Raw genomic sequence first — 26,821 nt, 5'->3', positions numbered from 1 at the left:
TTTAACGTAAATTTTTTAATGTATGCTGACGATTTGAAAATTTATACTAATGTCAACTCTGTATCTGATTGTAATAGGCTTCAGCACAGCTTGAATTTGCTTACCATTTGGTGTGATAATAATCGGCTCCCCTTAAACGCTTCGAAGTGCAATGTAATGTCTTTCTCCCGTAAAACTAATTCTACTCTATTTAATTACAGCCTACGTGATCAGGTACTGGTTAGACCTGAGCATATTAAGGACTTAGGGGTCATCTTTGACCCAAAATTAACCTTCTCTGCACATATTGCTGAATCTGTCACAGGTGCTTACAAAAATTTGGGTTTTATTCTCCGAAATGGTAAGGACTTTAAGAATATGTCTACATTACGTACCTTATATACGTGCTTTGTTAGACCCAAGTTGGAGTATGCCTCTGTGGTTTGGTCTCCCTATTATAATAGTTACATAACATCATTAGAAAAAGTGCAGAGGAGGTTTCTTAAATCGGCCAGTTTTATCTTAGATGGAGTCTATCCAGCTCTGGGATATCCTCAGGAGTTGTTATTGGATAGGTTTGAAATGCATAGTTTAATTAAGAGGAGGGTTATGTACTCGATAATGTTCTTGTACAAAATTGTCAACCACGATATTGATTGCATTGAGCTTACAACACAAATAAATTACCGTGTTCCTAGAATAAATGCCAGATCAAATAGTTTGTTTAATCTTCCTTCTTCGCGCACTAACATGTTGCGGTGGTCTCCTTTACATCAAATGCTTTTTAATTATCATAATATGGAGAATAGCCTGGACATTTTCAATACTTCTTTAGCACATATTAAAAGAATTTTCTATTCTCACAATTGAGTTATCGGATTTTTAATTTCTTGTTAGTTTTTTATATTACCTACTTATGTTGTTGTTTCTGTTGTTGGTAATGATTTTAGATATATTAATTCCCATGTGACTTTACCGTTTTGTTATTTTTTTTATTGATTGACTGACCATTGTTTATGATTAAGGTTTGTACTTTTTGGTAATTTTTATTTATACTTATTTTAAATGTTTATGTTTCTTGTGTTAATGTGTATTTATTGTAGCTGTAATATTCATCCTGTAATTGGGTTTTTCCCATTGGGTGAATAAAATAAAATAAATAAATAAATAAATAACCTTATTAATATGTACTCAAATAGAAGAATACATCTCAAAATCGGAGACAGGATTACCGAATGTAGGCATTCATCCATTGGATTACCTCAAGGAAGCATTCTGAGCCCCCTATTGTTTATTATATACACCATGGATTTCACAAATTCCCTGGACCACAACGTAAAAGTAATTCAGTATGCCGATGACATCTGTATTTACACTCAAAACAAAACAGTCAACCAATGCACCGTCCATCTATCTAAGATTATGGAAAAAATAAAAATATGGACTGATATCAATGGATTTACTGTAGCTGAAAATAAGTCTGCCACATGCTTGTTCAGTCGCACAAAAATCCAGCTCCAGTCGGGAACAAAATTGGGGCCCTATGAATTCTCAACAAAAAGTACAGTAAAATACCTAGGCATATTATTAGACAGAAAGCTCATTTGGAAAGATCAAATTCAACAAATACTAAAAAGAACACAAAATTCAAACAACATCATCAAAGTATTCACAAAAAAATCTTGGGAGGCCGACCCAATGCAATCCTGTTCTGCAAATCCTTGGTACAATCAATTATAGATTATGATAGCATCTTATATGCGACAGCAGCAGATACACATTTAGAAAAAAAGTTTTAAACCCCCCTAGAATTAAGACGACAATACTTAAGTGACAGAACTATAACAAGATTAATTTCTAAAGAGAGACAATTAATTAATAGCATACATGAATTGACGACTCTTCAAGATACTAGGCCTCCAAAAAGTCTCCCATTAATTAGTTAATTCCTATTTAAAGGTTCAGGAACAACTTCCACACTTACACACGGATAAATTAGATCCTTATTTTTCTACAGAACTCGAAGATTTAGTAACTCCAGTCAAAACCAGTTACCTACCTAAAAATAGATTCCCCATGTGCGAAGACCTTATTTACACATGAATTAAATAGTAAATGGTCAAAATCGGAACACATTTTCACAGATGGCTCCAAAATAAACAATCAAGTAGGGTGCGCCTACTACCATCGAAACACTAAGCTGTTCAAAACATTTAGACTTCCAGATATAGCTTCCATTTTCAAAGCTGAACAATATGCAATTTTGCAAGCTATGAAATATTCAAATACGCTAAGTAATCCAAACGTGGTAATTTTCACCGACTGCAAAAGCATAGTAGACAAGTTACACTCAAATGCAGTAAACAAGATCGACAATATCCAAGCGGAAATCCTGACAGTACACAAGATGATAAAAAGTCACAAAAGCATAGAGATTGTCTGGATAAAAGGATAGGCATAGAAGCCAATGAAATAGTGGACAAGCTTGAAGATGCTGTTACAACAAGCAATTATTCAGACCGAAATATTGTGCCTCCATCAGATTTGGATGCCTTTTACTTGGCGATTCTAAAGAATGTATGGCAAGATAAATTTGAGCAGAGTCGAACTGGAAACTACTATAAACAAGTTCAACCATTAATACAAAAGAACATTTGGTACAAATCAGTTTCGAATCGCCATGTTTATTAAGACAATATGCCATATCCGAACAAACCATGGTTTATATCCCAAACACAAACACAAAATAGGCCTTGCAGACAACCCATATTGTCCCTGCAATGAAATTGGAGACCTACAACATATCTTTCTAGAATGTCCTCGGTATAAAATACATCGCGACAGTCTATATAAGGAATTATCAAAAAATGGGGTAATTTTTCCAGTCAACATTCCCTATCTACTGACCACCCAAAACCTAAACATCTATGACAGCCTTTACAAATACATCAAGAAGTCCAATCTTGAAATTTGAGTCACAGCGGTCANTAATTCAACACAAAAGACGAAACTAGCTGAGATAAATCTTCACCTTCTGTTTCCTTTAGGCCCATTATGCACAGACTATTTTGTTTCTTGAACTGCTTTAGAGTTTCACAATAATCTTGGAGCTCAGTTATAGCTTTAGTATTAGAAGTTACAGAACTACTCAAGATTGTTAAAGAATCACACACTTGAGACAACTTAGCCTCTAGCCGATTCTAACTTAGAAACAAGTTTTTCTTCTAATTGTGTAACAAAATTTGCACATACTTTGTTAATAATCTTTTCCAGATTATCTTCCTCTGACTTACTACAACTTCTTGTACCACTAGGCATTTTGATTACTTGACCACAACTATGTTTCATTGATAAGATTAGAATTTGAGCCAATGCAAAAACCTGTAGTTATATGCACCAGACACAAAAGTATTTGCTGCTACTACTTCTTTGTCATACAATAGTGCGAACAGTATCAGTTTCAGGGGCTACTATTAGAAAAAACACCACTACTCAAGCAGGTATAACAGAGCTCACACAAACACGTCTACTCATGTGTACACATTTGACTTAAATGACGATATACCTTTAGACCAACTAAGGAAGTGTCGGTATCAATTAGAGGGGACTCCACCTCACTGTCACAATCAAATCAATCAACAGCTGACTGAAATATATTTTGAAGATAGATGGAGATGGAGCTTAGGACTGTGGAATTGGCCAGTGAGGTCTCCCGGCCTCACTCCATTAGATTTTTATGTTTGGAGAGTAATAAAACAAAAAGTTTATTCTACACCCATTGCTTCAAAAGAAGAGTTGATTGCTGGAATACGAAGAGCGTCCATGAATTGCCTGCAACTGAAATAGCAAAAGTGGTGACTATCTGTGTTATTTCTAATACTAGAATCTCTGTTAATGGGGGTCATATTGAACACTTATGACTTTTGTAAGTCATTCTTTTATCTTAGTGCATTATTATTATCAACATGAAGTTCAGTTGTAAACGGGCACTCGAAGAGAATGGACGTTACACAACAATCAGAGATAAGAAATAAGAAGTGTTAGTGCTAAAATAGTGTAGTTTAAGTTAATAATTTTAGTATTTATTGAACAATCAATAACATAGATAATAAGTGCTCAATAAGATAAGTGTTCTAGAAAAGCAATTAAATATATGTACTTGAATGACTATGAGTGTAACTAGCGGGGGGAGACCCCCCGACGTAGAAGGATCTCAACTCAGACATGGAAATGGATTTTCCAAGAACTAGTAATACGGACAATATACAAATTACGACTAAGTCGCGAGATGTACATAAATACAACAGATACGACTTTGGACCGTACCAAGTATACAAAGAAAACAATTCTGAAAAGGTAGGTGACATCATATTAACAAACTGGCCCACACTAGACACTAAAATTAAAAGTATAGACTCCATAGGAAGGAATAGAGTAAGAGTTAACTTTAAGGACCCAATTTAGTGCTGACTACCTAACAGACCAAAACGTAACAAATATCTTTCAGAAAAATAATCTAGAGGCGTACATACCAAAATTTATGGTGTTTAGGCAAGAAGTAATTAAGGGCATACCACTGGAGTACTCCGAAGACACAATTAAAAATAAAATTAAAAAAGTGGACCATCATTGCAATTTTGAAGTTGATAGGGCAAAAAGAATAAGTAGAAACGAGGCAGTTCCCATATGTTTTAACTGCAAAGGAAATCAACATTCAATCAACCTAAATGCATGCCCAGAATTTAAAAGGTAAAAGCAGATCAAAATTGCAATGAGCGAATTAAACATTAGTTACAATGACGCGGCAAAAAAAATACCGAAAAATTCATACGCTTCAGTAGCAGTAGGTCAAAATTCAAGGTCGATTCCAGTTAATAGTAATCCCTATTCGCAAATAGCACCCGATAACACATTCGAAAGACACTCACCAAACTTACATAACACAACACATACAAAAACATTAAAAAAAACACAGAAAACAATATGCCAACAAAAAGAATAAGAATGATGTCACCAGACCCAACGTTTATAACACGCAATGAAATAATTACCATTATTAGGTATTTTAGAGCAAGATTCTTATACGAGAAATATCCACACAAATTCAATTTACGAGAGTATACACCATGCTCAAGATGATATAACTAACCTCATTTTAGAATTAGTTACACAAATTATAACTAACCTCATTTTAGAATTAGTTATACAAATTATAAGCGGTCTCAAAGAAAATACAAATTTTGAGTCGTCAGTCGTCTCTAAGAAACTTAATTAGAGAACGACATGTAAATGAGCTGTCACATTCGCAGCATTAAATAACTCCATGACCTTTTGTCAATGGAATTGTAGGTCTGCAGTAGCTAACAAGCCAAATTTAGAACATCTATTACACCATGAAAATGTTGATATAGCATTTCTGTCTGAAACATGGTTCAAGCCAAACAACTACGTAAGCTTCCTCGGGTATAATATTGTAAGGAAGGATTGATCAGGCAGTAAAGGGGGAGTGGCAATATTGTTATAAACCAGACATTATTTTAAACAAATACAAATACTAGACAACTTATTAATTCCAGCAATAGGAATCACAACCAAAATAAATAACATAGAAATAACCATGATCTCCCTTTACATAAATCCACAAACAAAAATTTCAACAAACCAGTGAATCGATTTCTTCTCCTCATTTCCAAAACCATGTCTCATAACGGGAGACTTTAATGCCCATCATGTTTCATGGGGTTGTGAATGTGACGACGCATATGGTAAACAATTATTGGATGCCATTGACCACTGCGACTTAGTATGCTTAAACGGCGGAAGTTCGACACCGGTAAACAACCCGGGTAACAGGAAAAGCGCAATTGACGTAACTTTGTGCAGTCCAGATATTCATCATTTATTGTCTTGGTCAGTGATAAATGACCCAAATGGATCAAACCATTTACCAATTATAGTGCAATATGAAAGGTCCCCCCAAATAATCCTTTCATCCAACACGAAATATGGCAAACAAACAAAGCAAACTGGATCCAATTCGGACTATATATGGAATTGACAAGGTTTTACTGAGGAACTTGATGATAAGACAGTTTTAGACTTTTTGTTGCAGCAAAATAAGAATGTCATAAACTCTAATTCTACCTGTAAAATTGTGTCTATAACCAAACTAAAGAAACATAGTAAAATATTTCAGGCTGTTCTCCAGACAGATAAATTAACTTATCATAATATTCTTGAGCAGGGTAAATTATTTATCGGATATGACTATTGCAATGTGTTTGATGCCCTTGACGTAAGGCGTTGTTTCAAATGTAATGGATTTAACCACATCCATAAAACTTGTACTGTTCAATCAGATATATGTCCTCGCTGTTCGCTTAACCATCCGGTTTCTCAGTGTAACTCTGAGCAGCTTTGTTGTGTAAACTGTGTAAATTTTAATAAAAGTAACAAACAATCAGCAGTTGATGTCAAGCATGCTGCTTGGGATAAAACCTGCTTTGTTTATCAACAAAATCTGTTAAAATTAAAAAATAATGTATTAGGTTTACAATAGCAATTACCCCCATTGTTAGACGCCCATGATTATCACTTAAATTCCAAACAAACTAATGTAGAAGAAAGTTCTAATTCACGTTTATTGTCGTGTTATTATCAGAACGTGCGTGGTCTAGGTACAAAAACTAAAGAATTGTTTGTAAATTCGTTTATTGATCAGTTCGATTGTATCTCTCTATGTGAGACATGGGCTCATTCAGGTATACATGACGCTGAGTTATTTGACTTAAATATTTTCAATGTATTTCGCGCCGATAGAAACTTTGATGCAGTTGATAAGGTTAGAGGAGGTGGCGTGCTACTAGCTATCAATAGAAAATTAAATGCTTGTCTATATGACATTAAATTAATTTGTCCTGCTCTCAATGACATCCCCAGTATAGATGTAGTGGCTGCAAAAATAAAAACTTCTAATTACTTTGTTTATATTATTACAGTGTACATTCCGCCAAATACGCTATGTGAAGCTTACGAACGCCTGTTCGATTGTATTATATCCTTATATGATATATATGGCTCCAAGATTGTTATTTTCGGTGATTTTAATATACCGGAATATGTTGTTGGAGTTTCCTCTCGTTGCACCATCGCTCTGCGGCAACTTATAAGTTTTTTTGAACTTGAACAATATAATCAAATTTTTAATGTTAATAGCAGAATTCTGGATCTTGTCATTGCAAATGTTTACTGTAGAGTACTCCGATCTCCTCAGCCTTTACTATCTGCTGATCCTCATCATCCTGCTCTAAATGTAAGCGTTAATATATACAGCAAACATTCCAATATTTTTCCAGTGCAAAACAATCATTCATTCAACTTTAAACACACAGATTTTCTTGGTTTATATAATGAACTTAGCATTACTGATTGGTCGCTTTCTACTGACTTGTCGGTAAATGATATAATTCAACAGTTTTATAACAAAATAAATGATGCCCTCCATGAATATGTTCCCTTAAAAAGACCTACGAGTAAAATTTATCCGCCCTGGTTTAATAGTCAATTGTTAACTCTCTTGAAGAATAAAAAGCATGCTTGGAGTTCATATAAAAAATCTAAACAACTTAATGATTATATTAACTTTAAAAATATTCGTTCCCAGGTAAAATCTGCCATCAAGATTGCTTATACAAATTATATACTAGAGTCCGAAAATACAATTATGAGCGATTCTAAAAAATTCTGGAACTTTGTAAACTCAAAAAAGGGTTCTACTGGTATATCGTCCTCAATGTCATATAATGGGTCTAATTGCGATAATCCCCAAGACATAGTCAACGCCTTTGCTAGTTACTTTTCTAACTCCTTTATTGATTCCACCAATTTTGATTTAAATTCACAATACTATGTAAACGATAATGACATCCCACATATTCCTGAAATTACTGAAGATAAAATTTTAAATTCTATAAAGAAACTGAAAGCAAATATGACAATGGGTCCAGACAACTTGCCGGCCTTTATTATCAAGGATTGTGCTTGCTTATTTTCCAAACCGTTATGCACGATCTTTAATCAAATCCTTAAATCTAACACCTTCCCTGATTTATGGAAACAGTCTCGTGTGTGTCCGGTTTATAAAAAGGGTAACAAGGAGGATGTTGAAAACTACAGACCTATTGCTATTTTATGCAACTTTTCTAAATTATTTGAAATTATTATTCGCGAACACATTTCTTTTTATGCTAAAAACCTAATTGTTCCTGAGCAGCATGGCTTCATGCCTGGTAGATCAACAGTGTCCAATCTTGTGTGTGCTACTCAATTTATTGCCGAGACTTTGGATATGAGAGGTCAGGTGGACGTTATATATACTGATTTCACTAAAGCCTTCGACAAATTAGATCATGGTATATTACTTCGTAAATTACACAATTTTGGTATCAATAATTCTCTTTTACTTATGTTTAAATCTTATTTATCACATCGTATTCAGTTTGTGCAATATCGTGGTTACAAATCAGACATATTTAGTCAAACATCAGGCGTTCCTCAAGGGTCAGTACTAGGACCACTATTTTTTATTATTTTTATCAATGATATAGCGCGAAACTTTAACGTAAATTTTTTAATGTATGCTGACGATTTGAAAATTTATACTAATGTCAACTCTGTATCTGATTGTAATAGGCTTCAGCACAGCTTGAATTTGCTTACCATTTGGTGTGATAATAATCGGCTCCCCTTAAACGCTTCGAAGTGCAATGTAATGTCTTTCTCCCGTAAAACTAATTCTACTCTATTTAATTACAGCCTACGTGATCAGGTACTGGTTAGACCTGAGCATATTAAGGACTTAGGGGTCATCTTTGACCCAAAATTAACCTTCTCTGCACATATTGCTGAATCTGTCACAGGTGCTTACAAAAATTTGGGTTTTATTCTCCGAAATAGTAAGGACTTTAAGAATATGTCTACATTACGTACCTTATATACGTGCTTTGTTAGACCCAAGTTGGAGTATGCCTCTGTGGTTTGGTCTCCCTATTATAATAGTTACATAACATCATTAGAAAAAGTGCAGAGGAGGTTTCTTAAATCGGCCAGTTTTATCTTAGATGGAGTCTATCCAGCTCTGGGATATCCTCAGGAGTTGTTATTGGATAGGTTTGAAATGCATAGTTTAATTAAGAGGAGGGTTATGTACTCGATAATGTTCTTGTACAAAATTGTCAACCACGATATTGATTGCATTGAGCTTACAACACAAATAAATTACCGTGTTCCTAGAATAAATGCCAGATCAAATAGTTTGTTTAATCTTCCTTCTTCGCGCACTAACATGTTGCGGTGGTCTCCTTTACATCAAATGCTTTTTAATTATCATAATATGGAGAATAGCCTGGACATTTTCAATACTTCTTTAGCACATATTAAAAGAATTTTCTATTCTCACAATTGAGTTATCGGATTTTTAATTTCTTGTTAGTTTTTTATATTACCTACTTATGTTGTTGTTTCTGTTGTTGGTAATGATTTTAGATATATTAATTCCCATGTGACTTTACCGTTTTGTTATTTTTTTTATTGATTGACTGACCATTGTTTCTGATTAAGGTTTGTACTTTTTGGTAATTTTTATTTATACTTATTTTAAATGTTTATGTTTCTTGTGTTAATGTGTATTTATTGTAGCTGTAATATTCATCCTGTAATTGGGTTTTTCCCATTGGGTGAATAAAATAAAATAAATAAATAAATAAATAACCTTATTAATATGTACTCAAATAGAAGAATACATCTCAAAATCGGAGACAGGATTACCGAATGTAGGCATTCATCCATTGGATTACCTCAAGGGAGCATTCTGAGCCCCCTATTGTTTATTATATACACCATGGATTTCACAAATTCCCTGGACCACAACGTAAAAGTAATTCAGTATGCCGATGACATCTGTATTTACACTCAAAACAAAACAGTCAACCAATGCACCGTCCATCTATCTAAGATTATGGAAAAAATAAAAATATGGACTGATATCAATGGATTTACTGTAGCTGAAAATAAGTCTGCCACATGCTTGTTCAGTCGCACAAAAATCCAGCTCCAGTCGGGAACAAAATTGGGGCCCTATGAATTCTCAACAAAAAGTACAGTAAAATACCTAGGCATATTGTTAGACAGAAAGCTCATTTGGAAAGATCAAATTCAACAAATACTAAAAAGAACACAAAATTCAAACAACATCATCAAAGTATTCACAAAAAAATCTTGGGAGGCCGACCCAATGCAATCCTGTTCTGCAAATCCTTGGTACAATCAATTATAGATTATGATAGCATCTTATATGCGACAGCAGCAGATACACATTTAGAAAAAAAGTTTTAAACCCCCCTAGAATTAAGACGACAATACTTAAGTGACAGAACTATAACAAGATTAATTTCTAAAGAGAGACAATTAATTAATAGCATACATGAATTGACGACTCTTCAAGATACTAGGCCTCCAAAAAGTCTCCCATTAATTAGTTAATTCCTATTTAAAGGTTCAGGAACAACTTCCACACTTACACACGGATAAATTAGATCCTTATTTTTCTACAGAACTCGAAGATTTAGTAACTCCAGTCAAAACCAGTTACCTACCTAAAAATAGATTCCCCATGTGCGAAGACCTTATTTACACATGAATTAAATAGTAAATGGTCAAAATCGGAACACATTTTCACAGATGGCTCCAAAATAAACAATCAAGTAGGGTGCGCCTACTACCATCGAAACACTAAGCTGTTCAAAACATTTAGACTTCCAGATATAGCTTCCATTTTCAAAGCTGAACAATATGCAATTTTGCAAGCTATGAAATATTCAAATACGCTAAGTAATCCAAACGTGGTAATTTTCACCGACTGCAAAAGCATAGTAGACAAGTTACACTCAAATGCAGTAAACAAGATCGACAATATCCAAGCGGAAATCCTGACAGTACACAAGATGATAAAAAGTCACAAAAGCATAGAGATTGTCTGGATAAAAGGATAGGCATAGAAGCCAATGAAATAGTGGACAAGCTTGAAGATGCTGTTACAACAAGCAATTATTCAGACCGAAATATTGTGCCTCCATCAGATTTGGATGCCTTTTACTTGGCGATTCTAAAGAATGTATGGCAAGATAAATTTGAGCAGAGTCGAACTGGAAACTACTATAAACAAGTTCAACCATTAATACAAAAGAACATTTGGTACAAATCAGTTTCGAATCGCCATGTTTATTAAGACAATATGCCATATCCGAACAAACCATGGTTTATATCCCAAACACAAACACAAAATAGGCCTTGCAGACAACCCATATTGTCCCTGCAATGAAATTGGAGACCTACAACATATCTTTCTAGAATGTCCTCGGTATAAAATACATCGCGACAGTTTATATAAGGAATTATCAAAAAATGGGGTAATTTTTCCAGTCAACATTCCCTATCTACGGACTGCCCAAAACCTAAACATCTATGACAGCCTTTACAAATACATCAAGAAGTCCAATCTTGAAATTTGAGTCACAGCGGTCAGCAAACTGTTGAAATTGTAATCATCAGAACACAATATGTATAATTATATATAAGTATATTAAAAAAAAAGAAAAAATAAGTAAAACAAAAAGGAAAACCACCTCAAACTTGCTCTCTTAATATATAAAAAAAATAATAATAAATATATAAATAAATAAAAATTAAATAAAAATAAATAACAAAAAAATAATAATAACACTTGAGTTCAATCAAATCAATAACATTAGGATTTAAGCACAGAATGGTGAGAAACATTTTGAGAATAAAGAATGTAAATTTTGAGTATTGTGTAAAGACCGCAAAAGTAAAATTATGGATAGGAAAAAGAAATCAAGCATTTAGTTAAAAGCAAATACGCTCTGGCTAATTGACATGTCCAAAGCCATAAACACACACGCACACACACACGCGCACACACACACACACCCACACACACGCACACACACCCACACACACACATGTATGAAGTTGATTTTTTTAGAATTCTTCTTAACTTTATTCTGCTCACTGGTGGAAAATAGGGATATGTCATATTACAATGTTCTGCTTAGAATCCCATTGCAACGTCTGTAAATAAATAATAATAAATAACTGGATAACTTAAAAACTAGAAAAGATAGGTATAGGGAACCCTGATACCGTTCAAAAGAGAATAAAACTGTGTATCAGAATATAGAAAAACATACAGGGTGCTCCATTAAAAAAAACGATTTATGAAGGTTTGAAATTAACTAAACTCGGCATTAAATTTCTAGCACCTTGTATGCAATTAAGCCACTTTGAAAGTATGGATGGGCAAGCTTAGGGGTCTAGCTTTCCCCTCTATAAATATTGTTGTTTTATCCTTACTATAAAATACACACGGTTTGAAGCTAGTCACTGTTTCTCTCCATTTTTTTGAAAAAAATTAAATATCTCGAAAACGGTTAATTTTAGGAATAGGGAAACTTCATAAAAGTCCGTCTAAAATAATACGTAGAATCCAAAATTGCAATAATTTATAGGGTGTTCCATTTAAAATAAGCAAGTTGATGGCGACTTCCGGTATAACCAGAAGTGGTACGTGGACGCCATTATTTTAGTTGAGAAGGGCATGCCCGAAAACCCGGTATCCCAAATTTTCAAAATTCAAATCGAAGTAGTCTCTGAAATAATTCTAATGGGCCGTCACCGTGAGGCACCCTGTATGTTCTAGCTACGTTTCACATATTTGTAGTCTTTGACATTGCTTGTCCAGCACTACTGTTTATAGTTTAGGCAATATATTAAAAGTTAAGTAACATTTTATTGTTTCTCATAACATACCATGCTTTAGTGGTGGGTTGGAGGATTGAAACAGGGCGAAGAATGGTATTATTGCGATTTCCGGCGAAAGTAGACGTCAAAAAAGTATCCAATACAAAAGTTGTACATCATGCAAAAATCTACAACTTTTGCAGAGGTCACCTTATAACATAACCTCAAAAAAAAATTTGAAAAATCGTTTTTCCTTTTGTTTTTGCTTTTTTATTTTTCATTTCCACAAAAATAACTTAATGTTGATGAAACTTGATGAAAATATACCTTCATGTAGGTAATAACCGCACATTTTTTTAGTTTTATTTATTTATTTATTTAGATACTGTACAAAAATAAAGTTTCGGGTCAAACAATGAAACAGTTTCTTTTGTATTCTTTTCAATTTTTTTAAAAGTTTAATCAAATTCTCGACAATTACTGAAAAATTCATTATTTCAAGTCATATTTTGATTTTTTTTTTGAGTTCTTGAACTACATTTTTTTTATTTTTCCAAAACGTATATGTCAAAACAAGAAACTGAGCATCGACAGAACTCTGCACGACGATTTTTCTAAGTAGAATTTTTGTTTCAAAAAAGGTGTTTCGGGCCGAAAAAAATGAATATCTCTGAAAGTTCTCGATTTTCTTTATTTAAGAAAATTTGTGGTTATTATACTTTCACCAAGATTCGTAAAAATTAAACTGTTTTTGCGGAAATGATTAATAAAAAACTAAAACCAAAAGAGAAAAACGATATTTTTCTCGGAAATTTTGAGGTGATCTACATCTACATCTTTTGAGGTGCATAATTTTTTTTTGACGTCAACTTTCGCCGATAATCTCAATAACACCACTCTTCACCCATTTTCAACCCCCCCCCCCCAAATCAACCCTCCACCATCCCCGTTCATGCATTTATTTTTTTTATTATAAGCCCCTTTACCATTTCCGCTTATAAAAGCCCAGATAACAATTTTTTCTTTGTTTCCCTCTAAATGAGTTATTTCGATCGGTATAGGTGGTACCCTATTATGGAAAACTATCGTAACAGTTATCTCATCATCATTTTAACAATACTTACCATCTACGTTGTTCAAGATAGGAATCACCGATGTCACTTGATCAGGATTCCGATCTTTTTCCATAATGTATTGAAGTGGTCCATCATAACCTACAATTATTTTCAAAATTATACATTATTCATAATTCTTGTAATTCTTTTGACATTAAAATATTTCGATAAAACAACACAAAGTAATATACATACAACCATAAATTCTAATTAAAAATTGGACGTTAGCTTAAGACGATCTAAAAAAACAATATTATTAAAATACATATGTACATTTTACTTTAACATCAAATGTTAGGTAGGTATGTGCATTAAATAATATAAAATAAAAAATATAAATTATGCATCGTGGCCAAAATGTTCATTTTTGTCAGCAGTTTTCATAACTTCACATAGAAACAGGAGGTATTATACAGAGTGATTCCGGTTTAATCTGGACAACTTCAGGAATCGATACAACAGGTTAAAATAATGTTCATTCAATATATAAACTTATTTCCTAAATCCCACCGTTTCGGAGATAGAGGGCGTTGACGTAGGAATTTTTTGTTCGTTTTTCCCAAATCACTTTTGAACCACTCATCCGATTAAAGTGAAATTCGGAACACAAACACTCCATATGATCTTACATAAGCTCCATAAGTTTGAACCACCTACCCCTATTAGAAGTGTATTTTGTGTGCTACCCCCTCCTACATTATTTCAAAACTTCAAAAAAATTAATTAATTTCAATGAAACAGCTGTATACCAGCTTATGTAAGATCATAAGAAGTGTTTGTGCTCCGAATTTCACTTCAATCGGATGAGTGGTTCAAAAGTTATGAGGGAAAAACGGGGAAAAAAATCCCACTTCAACGCCCGCTATCTCCGAAACGGTGCAATTTAGGAAATAAGTTTATATAATGAATGAACATTATTTTAACCTGGTCTATCGATTCATGAAGTCAGATTAAACCTGAACCACCCTGTATGCTTTTTATTGTTTGCTATATTTAATAATATCGATTTTTTTAAATTTTAGTTATTTGTTTTATCTTGCTTAAATGAAAAGTTATTTAGTGTACCTAAACACAAATACAGGCTGTTTCTGAAAGACCTCCCGTAAATACAGGGGGTGATAGTATGACAATTAATAACAATTTTTTGTCTTATGAACTATATGGCTATCTCCTCTTGTTTTCAAGATACACAGCGACAAAATAAAATTTTTTAAATAGAATTTTTACGAAAATTTCCAAACGGTACGAAATATTTTTATGAAATTTGATATTCCGGGGTTTTTAAGGATGACAAATACGCTGGTCTAATTATTTTTTGGATATTTCAGAGAGGGCCCTAGTTATGCTACATTCCTATTACATTTTATGTGCTAATTTTTTTAGGGTTAGGTTTTTTACCATTCGGGCTCCAATGTTTAATGTAAAATTTTATTTTCTAAAAATAATGTACTCTTGTTAGAACTTCTTAATGTGTACGGTTTTCTAGAAACTTTTAATTAAACTCTTACAATATTACGGTGTATAAAATAATTGACTTTTCTCAATGTAAGCTTATGACAAAACTTATTGATGGATGTTAAACAACGTATACATTCTTAGTGATTTTAGTGACTGTAGTTAGTAATGACTAATTACATTCACTAAAACTTTGATATAACGTTAAATAGAGTTTAAAATATTACTGAGAATGTATGCGTTGTTTATGAGACATCCATGAGTAAGCTTTGACAGAAGCCTACTTTGAGAAAAGTCACTTATTTCATACACCGTAATATTGAAAGAGTTTAATTAAAAGCCTTTTTCTCTAAAACCGCCCACATTATGAAGTTCTAACAAGAGTACATTATTTTTAAAAAATAAAATTATACATTAGAAATTAGTGCCCGAATGGTAAAAAACCTAACCTTAAAAAAATTTGAACATAAAATGTAATAGGAATGTAGGAATAACTATGAAATATCAAAAAAATAATTAGACCAGCCTCTTTAGCATCCTTAAAAATCCCGGAATACCACATTTCATAAAAATATTTTGCACCGTTTGGAAATTTTCGTAAAAATTATATTAAAAAAATTTTATTTTGTCTCTCTGTATCTCGAAAACAAGAGGAGATAGACGTATAGTTCATAAGACAATAAATTCTTATTTTTATTGTACTATCACCCCCTGTATTTACGGGAGATCTTTCGGAAACAGCCTGTATACAGGGTGTTAGTAAATAAGTGCGACAAATTTCAGGGGGTGATTCTACATGAGAAAATAATGGCAGTTTGCTTATAAACGTATGTTCGCAAATGATTCGTTTTCCGAGATACGGGGTGTAAAAATTTTTCTTAAAAACTGACGATTTAATTTATTGCTCTGAAACCGGTCGAGATGCGCAAATGAAATTTGGTGGGTTTTAAGAGGTAGTTATTGCGCATTTTTTGACACGCAATTAAGAATTTTATGTTCATCATTGGCGCGCATACGGGTAATAATCTCAATTTTTTTATAGAAAAAAATGGTACGCCACTGAGATATAGATATATAGCTGGCAAAAAAATACAGTTTTAAAATAAAAAAAGTACCCTCTACGACCAACAGGAGCCAAGATAAGAATTTTTTTTTTAAATCGTAGCGCAATTGTTTATAAATATTAAGACTTGAGTTTTTCGCAAAATAAAGTTTACGACGTAAACTACGATTTCCCGTGAATTGCATTGAAAAATGTGGAAAATTAACGACTCACGAGCACTTTAAAGAGAAGGTACTCGGTAAGTAAACTGTCCGGCGGCCGGCGGCGTGGTGGTGGGGGAAGCTCGTCCAAGCGGTCGCGCGGGCGAGAAAAGTTAAATCCAAAGTTCAAATAAGTGCGCGCTGTAAATTTTGCAATATCTCGGCTTCTATTCATGGTACTTATTTTTTTTTAAATTGGGGTAGCTCGACGAAAAAATAACAATGGGTATATTTACGAATTCGTAGAATAGCCCTGAACCCCAGAAAAATGCATCTTTTATACTTAAATTTTTTTTAATTTACAAAAATGTCACAAAAATTATTGCTAAACGAAATATTAATTAAAATTCCAATTTCGGAATTATTTTACTATTATTAAATAAATGAATGAAACTATCGTTCATTTATAGTTATTTTTTTAACATATTAAGGCAAAGTAAATTTGTTTTTTCAATATTTTGTTAGCTATTTAATTACGATTTAAATGTAAAATTAAAGTGAAAATTCACAAATTATTTTCAAATTATTATTTTCTCATAAAAATAGAAACAATTTTAAATTTTAAATTGTTGTATTATTATATTATTGAAAATGGTTGTAATTAATATTTTTTTAATTAATCTTGATTATGTTGCAAAAATTTTTTTGTATAAAATTAGTAATAAATATAATAAAAAAACTATATATTAAAATTTCAAGAAGTTAAAATTGTAATTTTATCGACCGCATTATTTTCATTAATATTTTTTAGAATTTTGCAATAAATTCAAATGTTTTATTCTTTTTTAAATCTTTTAACAATAAATAATAATTTGAAAATAATTTGTGAATTTTCACTTTAATTTTACATTTAAATCGTAATTAAATAGCTAACAAAATATTGAAAAAACAAGTTTACTTTGCCTTAATATGTAAAAAAAATAACTTTTTAAATGAACGATAGTTTCATTTATTTATTTAATAATAGTAATAATTCCGAAATTAAAATTTGTATTAATATTTCGTTTAACAATAATTTTTGACATTTTTGTAAATTAAAAAAATTTAAGTATAAAAGATGCATTTTTTCTAGGGTTCAGGGCTATTCTACGAATTCATAAATATGCCCATTGTTATTTTTTCGTCGAGTTACCCCAATTTTAAAAAAAAATAAGTTTCTACCATGAATAGAAGCCGAAATATTGCAAAATTTACAGCGCGCACTTTTTGAACTTTGGATTTAACTTTTCTCGCCCGCGCGACCGCATGAAGTAGCTTCCCCCACAACCACGCCGCCGGCCGCCGGATAGTTTACTTATCGAGTACCTTCTCTTTAAAGGGCTCGTGAGTCGTTAATTTTCCACATTTTTCAATGCAATTCACGGGAAATCGTAGTTTACGTCGTAAACTTTATTTTGCGAAAAATTCAAGTCTTAATATTTATAAACAATTGCGCTACGATTTAAAAAAAAAATTCTTATCTTGGCTCCTGTTGGTCGTAGAGGGTACTTTTTTTATTTTAAAACTGTATTTTTTTGCCAGCTATCCATTGCATCTATTTTCGGTGAGATAGCATAAATAGCAACAATGTTATTCAAATTGTTTATAAGCGAAAAACGCACGGTTTTTTAATGCACAATTTGAGAATGTTAATGTCAAAAAAACGGTGATATTTTTTAATAGGTCGCTTAATTGCGTCTTTAAGATTACAATGACGCTTTCAGAATCATGTTTGATTGAAAATTAACGCCTGTACAGAGGCTTAAAGTTCATAACTTTTGGAGCCTCCGCTATAAACAAATAGAATTGTGCGAAAACTATTGCACCTACAGCGCCCACTTTTGGCACACTTTTAAAGTATGACAAAACCCTCAACTTGTCATAGGTTTTATAAAATTTTAACAATAAATGCGATAGTTATAAACAAATGAAAAAATGGGCACTTTTCTTGTTTTTTTGCAATAACTTTTTTGTTTATTAACCGATTTTAATTTAACAGTCTCATTTTGTAGATAATTTTACTCCCTATAAGCTGTCTGAGAGTCACTTTTCGCTAAAATTGATGGTTTTCCCTGCAAAGTGAAAAAACTGTTTTCCTCACTTATTTGTTTAAATAGAAAAGTTAGCTAATAAAAGTTTATGACTCACGAGACGAGAGATGTCTTGTATTATATTCCTTTAGACAATTTTACAATAATCTCGCGGATAGGACTTTTTTCGAGGAAAAATTTAATTTGCTTGGTCTATAGGACAATCTTTTATTCCACTGAATGATGTCCGTAGAAGATTTTGAAGAGTGGACCAATATAGAGTATTTAAATCTACTAAGTAATTGAATGTTGTTGTTCTAAAGCGTTTGTCACACTTGATAATGCCAATTATTGTTTTGAAGGGGAAAATTCGATATGTCATGAATAATGGCGACATGTATTCTTTATCTATCACTTCAACTAAAAAAGTTGCCCTATGTTAGGTTTTAAAAAAATTACACTGTATATGTACAGTGTATCCCAAAATGATGGAAAAAAATTCATATTTTTTTCCTGTTGAAATTTAAAAAATGGCTGAAACAGGTCAATTAGTAAACAGAAATTGTCACTTTTCTGCAATATTTTCTATTTTTATTTAGCCATGTTTGACAGACCTAAGTATAACATTACCGATATTTTTTTGAATATAACACTATATTTTATAGTATGGATAGCCCTTCTAAAGACGAATTCTGCGATATAAGGTTATACCCACCTTTTTATCATAATTGTCAAAAAAAATTTAAAAATTGTCTTTAACGCCACTTACTACGATAGTAGTGATTGTAATGAGTAGTTGTTTTACTTGAGTAGTAGTGATAATGATTGTCTAAAATTTGAAAAAAAAAATTTGCGTAAAAACTATGACGCTACAAGATTTTACCAAGAACACAAAAATCTCAAAGAACGACTGATGCATCAACAAAAAAAAATGAATTGATTCCAGCGACCAAATAAGAAGTTCTGGTAATTCTTGTATTAAGACACTCAAGAATTTACCACTTGTCCAAGGCGGATGAATGCGGTTGCTTCATCAAAACATGAGTCTTACTTAAGAACAAGTTCTTAGCAAGTTTCATTAAAATCCATCGTAACATTCTCCAGATAATACAAAAAACATAATTTTTTTCAAGAATAATCAATAGCAAAGAAGCCTGACATTTTTTCTTGATGGAAGTTGGGTTAGATCATCTTCTTTTGAGCCAAAGAATATCGCAGTACCTGTTTGATCATGTGCTTATGGGACACCCTATACAGGATTCTTCGTGATAAGTGGCCTATTAAACGTTTCAGAGTAATCAAGGATAATTTGACTCTGAAATTTTGTTTACGGGAGTTAGGTATCAGATATGCTCTTTTCAATGAAAATAATGCCATCAACCTAGCACTGCCGGTTAGACCTGAAGTAGATGTCAACTTAATTATTTTAAATGGAATACCCTATATACAGGGTGTCCCATAAACACATGATCAAAAAGGTACTGCGATATTCTTTGGCTCAAAAGAAGACGATTTGACCTAACTTCCATTAAGAAAAAATGTCTGGCTCCTCTGCTATTGACTGTCAAAGTTGTTGAAAAAAATATATGTTTTTTGTAATATCTGGAGAATGTTACGATGGATTTTAATGAAACTTGCTGTGAACTTGTTCCTAAGTAAAACTCATCTTTGAATGAAGCAACAGCGTCCATCTGCCTTGGGCTAGTGATAAATTGTTGACTGTCTTGTTACAAGAATTACCAACTTTTTATTTGGTTGTTGGAATTAATTCATTTTATTTTTATCAATGCATCAGTCCTTTTTCGAGATTTTCGAGCCCTTGGTAAAATCTTGTAGCATTCATAGTTTTTACGCAAAAAATTGTTTTCTTCTGTTTCATTGCGATTTAACAATTTTAAATCTATCCCAGTAAATCTGCCCTTTTACAAGAAGCAGCTTTCTCTAATAATAATTGCCTAGGAAGCAGAGGAACCATACATTTTTTCTCAATGAAAGTTAGGTCAAATCGTCTTCTTTTGAGCCAAAGAATGTCGCAGCACCTTTTTGATCATGTGCTTATGGGACACCCTGTATTATTGCATTATTGACAAGATAAATTAAAAATAAGTCAAAAATGTTAAAGTTTTCCCAGTAACTTAGAATCTTTAAACTAATTCCGTTCGACTTAAGTGCTACGGTTCATAATGCAGACTTACATGTAAGGATATTTTTTAATTCTATAATCTATGGGAGGTAAGTATGTTCTGTGGTTGACACCTCACCTAACCTAAGTTAACCACACTACTGTGTATTAAACTGGAAATATTTGTAAAGGATTTTTTTCAATAACTATGTAACGGGTGCAATTATGTTTGGTACATTTATTATTCTCTTAGCTGCGGCAGCAGCAGCAGTATACAAAAAATCCAAGAAAGAAACGAAGATGGGGGGGTACATCCTATTAATCAGAAATGACGTGAGCAAGGACACTTTCATAATATTTTAATATTTTTCATGAAATGAAAACTACCGACTCCGAACAATTTTTTTTTATACATGTCCCATGATGGTTTTATGTGCTTGTTCAATCTCATTCAACATAAATTGGTGATGCGGAGCATTCTGGAACCTTTAAGTTCAGAACACCAACTTGATTGAATGATTTTGTAGTAAGTAAATTAGTTTAATATAAACTCTTGGATAAAATTAACGCACCACTTTAATAAATAAAAATAAAATAGGCTAAATTAAAATGAAAATTTACAAATATGAGTTTATACAATCTCTTGAGAAAGAAATCTGTCAAACGTGACCTTATTTAAAATCATTAAACACTTCTTTTGTTGAAAATGAATTAGATATGAAAATAATAAAATAAAAAATGTTTAAGAAATAGAAAGCAAATAATAGGTCCAATGTGACGTTAGTACCTTGTAGGTGCCCCAACTTCGTTATTTTAAAAGGGACACCCTATATATTATTGCATTTTAGGAGTCTACATGAAACTTGAGGGTCACTTTATTAAATATTCCCTATACCTAGAGGTTATCGAATTTGAGATATTAATTTTTAAAGAAAAAATTTGACAGATGCAAGGGTCCGCGGAGATGCTAGTAACTCTTTTCAGGAGCGTGATATCAAGTGGATTTTTTGGTACCTGTAAAGGGCATAGTTAACACTAAATTATAGTATACCAACAAATTAAAACTGCATTTTAATAACTTCAAACAGTTATAAAATTATTAACTTAAATGGAACACCTTGTATTTTTTTACTCTGTCGTATGCAGATTGAAGTTTAATTTCAAACCATATAAGCATTGTTAGGGTTGCCATACTACTTTTAGAGATATTTACAATTTTCTATTTTTTGAACAGTTTTTCTCGTATCAGTCCTGTTATCAAATTGGCCATGACCAGAAACACTACAAAAAAATTAAAATAACTTGACATTTGTCAAATTAGTTGTCAAATTATTGTTACATCTGTAATAAATAGTTTTTGCCAAAAATTTAAATAAAAATACCTGGGATCATTTAAATTATACTAATGAAGATTATTTTAATTTCCGTGTTATTTATGGACAATGTGACAAAGTAATTTCAAGAACATGTAGAGAATTTGCTGCTTTTTTCCATAAATTACAAACAAATTAAAATAATCCTCATTAGTATAATTTAAACGATCCTCAGGCATTTTTTGACAACAGGTCTGATATGAAAAAAAGTGTCCAAAAAAATAGAATATTGCAAATATATCTAAAAGTAGTAATGGCAACCCTAGCAATGCTTATATGACTTGAAAGAAATTTTCAATCTGCATACGACAGAATAAAAAAATATAGGCTGTTCCATTTAAGTTAACAAAGTTATAGCTGTTTGAAGTTATCAAAATGTAACAGCAAAAATTAAACACCTAGTATTAAATGTTTTAATTTTTTTGTATACCATAATTTAGTGTTACCTATGCCCTTTACAGGTATCAAAAATCCGCTTGATATCACGCTCCTGAAAAGAGTTACTAGCATCTCCGGCACCCTTGCATCTGTCAAATTTTTTCTTTAAAAATTAATATCTCAAATTCTATAACTCCTAGGTATAGGTAATATTTAATAAAGTGATCCTAAAATTTAGCGTAGAATCCAAAAATGCAATAATATACAAGGTGTTCTATTTAAAATAACAAAGGTGGTGGCAACTTCTGGTATAAGCAGAAATGCAAGTTTTGAAAATATTTTCATTGAAAAATTCATGGCCGGTAACCTGGGTATTCAAATTTTCAACAAAATCCTATCATAGTAACGTCGTATCCTTCTAATGAATCAGCTGTGTGAATAACCCTGTATACATAGTTAACAATCTTATTTTTATTCATTTGGATGCAAATTAGTCCCTACTTCTTACAGGTATTATTAATGTCTTTTTCGATCAACTGCTCTAGATCTCTGTTAGAGCGCTTTCAGAGCGCTCTATATTTTTGGAGCAGTTTAGAGTGCTCCCATTCAAATTTAACAGGAAAAGCGAGCAAACGCCAGTAGAACATTCAACTCTCGACAAGATCACTCTGAGAGTGCTCTCAGAATATAGAGCAGTAAATCGAAAATGACATTAGATAGTGTTCCCTTCAAATTAGTAAAAATAAATGTTATTACTGTTATTAGAAATAAAATAAAATAAACACACCACTTACACTAATGAAAGAGACATTATAATTCAGTCAGTTATATATCTTTGTATTATTTGCATCATTTCAATTTTACATTTAATTAAGTTTTGAGCTGGTATCTTTTTAATATCACACAATAACAATCAGAAATTCCTTTTAGTGAAGTGGAAGTGTCTTCCATACGAGTGAGTAGTGAGTCTCAAATGTTCGCAGTACCCCTACCGCATCCCCGAATTTCTCTCCTATGTCCGTGTTTACTATAGTACTTTTTTTTCTATTTGTAGCTATACTACTTCGAGATGAAGACCGTGTACTAGTAGGAGTTGTCATTGGAATGATTTGACACACTTCCTCGATGGCAACTTTTTGTTCTGGGTTACTCTCCACTTCCTCATATTCCAATGTACCTCAAAACGACACATGATCTTCACACAATATTAATTGATTTTGTTATATCCGGCACGTCTACGTTTCCAAAAGTTTTTCTCTTCCGGACTACTTTTTGTAAAAAGTCAAAGCATTTTAGTAAATACCAGTCCTCTGATAGCCCTTCCCCAGAACCAATGCCAAAACTTTCAATCTCTCCTTAGACAATCTATATCTTATCGCTACCCATCTGGCCATGCAAATCGTCAACTGAAAAGTGTTTAAAGTGTAAGTTAAATCAATATTTTGTATCAAAAATTAAATAATATTAACAGAGATCAGATATGTTCTCTGATATTAACCTGAGAATTTCATCTCTGTAGAAATAAAGGACCATGCGTTTTCCACTGCCTGTTTATCCTTATAAAGATGATCTACTTTGTCGTAGAGATGTGGAAACTTCTCTACCAAACTAATTTTATATCCATTTCCATTTAAAAATATCAAACGGCCACTACAGCCAGAAACAACTATTATTTTTAATAAACTAATTATACGTTTATACTACGTACAGGAAGGGACAAAGGATGGCCAACGAGAACGGGCCACAGACCATACACGAACAGGCAACGAAATAAAGCACCAAGCCACCAAGCCAAGAATCTTAAGAAAACATAACCAAAACACCACAAAACACATTAACACCAAAGTTCTCCAATATGACAATCTACAAAACAAACTAAAACAGACGTCCTGGGCTATTCACATTGTGATTGGTCAAACTTTTTCTCTAGCCCGTAGGATATAAAATATCACCTACTTTAAGTTAACAGTATAACCTTAACCGTTTTCGAGGTAATCGACATTTTATAAAAATTTTGACCAGATTTCGAAAATTACTTATATCTTTCTTCCTCCTGGAAGATTTCACTTGCTTTTCAGAACCAACAAAGAACATAAGATGCACTAGCTTCTACTATAAAATCACCTGAAGAAAATGATACTAATCCCATTTTTTACATTACATTTTGAAAACTTAAAATGGACAAAACTTTTTAAATTCAAAAGGAACACCTGTATTTTTTTGCACCATATTATAGAAAATCAAATTGTCTTTTCAGGGATATAGGCATTGTAGGGACTACAATTTCAATTTTCTCAAATATTGCCGTTTTCTTTGATTTTCAAGAATATTAATAATAATAATTTTTATTTAGCCAATACTAATAAAAGTTTACAATTTTCAAGTATATACATCCTCTAGCCCCATGATACCTCCCGCATATAACAAAAAAACACACATACATACCCAAAATAGTACGATATTTCTAAAATAAGTTACCAAAGTGCCTCAAAAACATATTTCTTTAACATAATTTTAAATTTTACATGATTATTACAATTCTTTATTACATTTGGCAGCGCATTAAACATATTCAACCCCCTTTACAAAATTCTTCTATTCAGTGCCCAAGCAGTTCTAATAAAGAAACCTCCATGTCTCTTCGTTATACGAATTAATTTCATTCACATATTGTACCTTATTACACAAATATTTAGCAGTTATCTGATATTTTATTTTAAATACAATATTTAAAGTCCAAAAAATTAATATTTGCTTTATATTCATAAAGTTTAACACCTCCAGCATTTGCTTTATCGGTGTATAACGATTACACATCAATATTGTACGCATAGCTTTATCTGAAATTTTTTAATTTCTCGTATATCATTTTGACATAAACCAAATAAAATTGTTGAACAATAATCCACATGGAGACCAATCAATGCTTTATGCAACAAAATTCTAGTATTCACAGTTATTCTATTTAACAGGTATACTTTCTTTGAGATCTTATTCAAAATGCAATTAAAATGTTTCTAAAAACATAATTTATCATTCAAAATAACCCCCAAATACTTCATTTCCCAAACTCTTTCAACATCATAATCATATATTTCGTTTTTTCCAAATTTATCAGCATCCTATTGTTACATAACCAGTCATTAATCATTTTCAGTTCTTGATTCACCTGATTAAACATTAAATTATAGTCTCCTTCAACATATAAAAATGTATCATCAGCAAACAATGAAATAAGACAGTTATTTACTATAACTATAACTATATCATTCATATACAACAAAAATAACACAGGCCCTAAAATAGTGCCCTGTGGAACCACGTGGTTTACTAGTGATTGCTGATTTAAATTTAACTCTTCTATACCTATTACTTAAATAACTTTCAAATCATTTCAACACATTATTTCTTAATCCTATTGCCTGTAACTTATCAACTAGTAACTGTCTGTTTATAGTTTCAAATGCCCTTCTCAAGTCCAGGAATACAACAAGAACAATCTTATTACTTTCCAAAGCATTCAACCATTCAACACAAACATTAATTTGTTGCCCATTAATACAAATAGTTGTTTCTAAAATCCAATTGGTTTTGTACAATCACTTCATCCTGTTCACAATAATTCACCAGCTGGTCTTTTACTTCCACTTCTAATATTTTTTCAAATATTGCTATTGTGTTTATTGGTCTGTAGTCTTTACAATCCTACGAATTAGCAACTTTTGGCACCGGAAATACATCCGAAGTCTTCCAACTCTGTGGAAGACTTCTGTAATACAAGAATGAATTTACCACTTCGAGGAAACGATCTCCAATTACTTCAAAAGCATCTTTCATGTTATCCTTCAAAATTATAAGTTCCAAAACTGTAGTATTACTTAAATTATTTATTGCATTTTTTAATTTACACATTGACACATCTTCAAATTTATCAAATAAACTTAAGTTATCCCGAATTATCTGGTTATTTCTGGATATACATTTTGTGGGCATTTTATTGTTTCCACTATTAACTCGACTCTATTTATAATACATATATTTATTCAATTTGTCTTCATCCTCTGTTTCAAGTACCTATACCATCAAATCTTATGCTGTCACAAATTTTGTTTTTTCCAGGAAGTAACTGTGACGTACTCGGTGTAGACCTGCTAGGAGCTTACCAAAAGTCCATGTTGGCTGGCCACGGGTTCAAGGATCAGACGATCAGAGAGTGTTGGGTCAGTGATCTGGGAATAAGCACGTACGGCTTGGCATCCAATTTCGTGCAATTGATCGGTAATCAAGACTGTGTACGAGTGTAATAAAGGA

General features: G+C 32.2%; 1 protein-coding gene across 1 annotated transcript in view; it reads right to left on the bottom strand.

The window, feature by feature from the left end:
• LOC108904788 (protein king tubby) overlaps nucleotides 1–26,821 on the bottom strand; it is a 113,216-nt gene that overhangs the window by 64,553 nt on the left and 21,842 nt on the right. The window contains exon 3 of the mRNA XM_018707464.1: nucleotides 13,920–14,009. Coding sequence (XP_018562980.1) covers nucleotides 13,920–14,009 — 90 coding nt within the window. The remainder of the gene's footprint in view (nucleotides 1–13,919; nucleotides 14,010–26,821) is intronic.

This window comes from Anoplophora glabripennis, unplaced genomic scaffold (assembly GCF_000390285.2).
Source record: "Anoplophora glabripennis isolate ALB-LARVAE unplaced genomic scaffold, Agla_2.0 scaffold175, whole genome shotgun sequence".
Classification (NCBI taxonomy): domain Eukaryota; kingdom Metazoa; phylum Arthropoda; class Insecta; order Coleoptera; family Cerambycidae; genus Anoplophora; species Anoplophora glabripennis.
The sequence above is the reverse complement of the archived record's forward strand: the minus strand, read 5'-3'. Positions and strand labels throughout refer to the sequence as shown.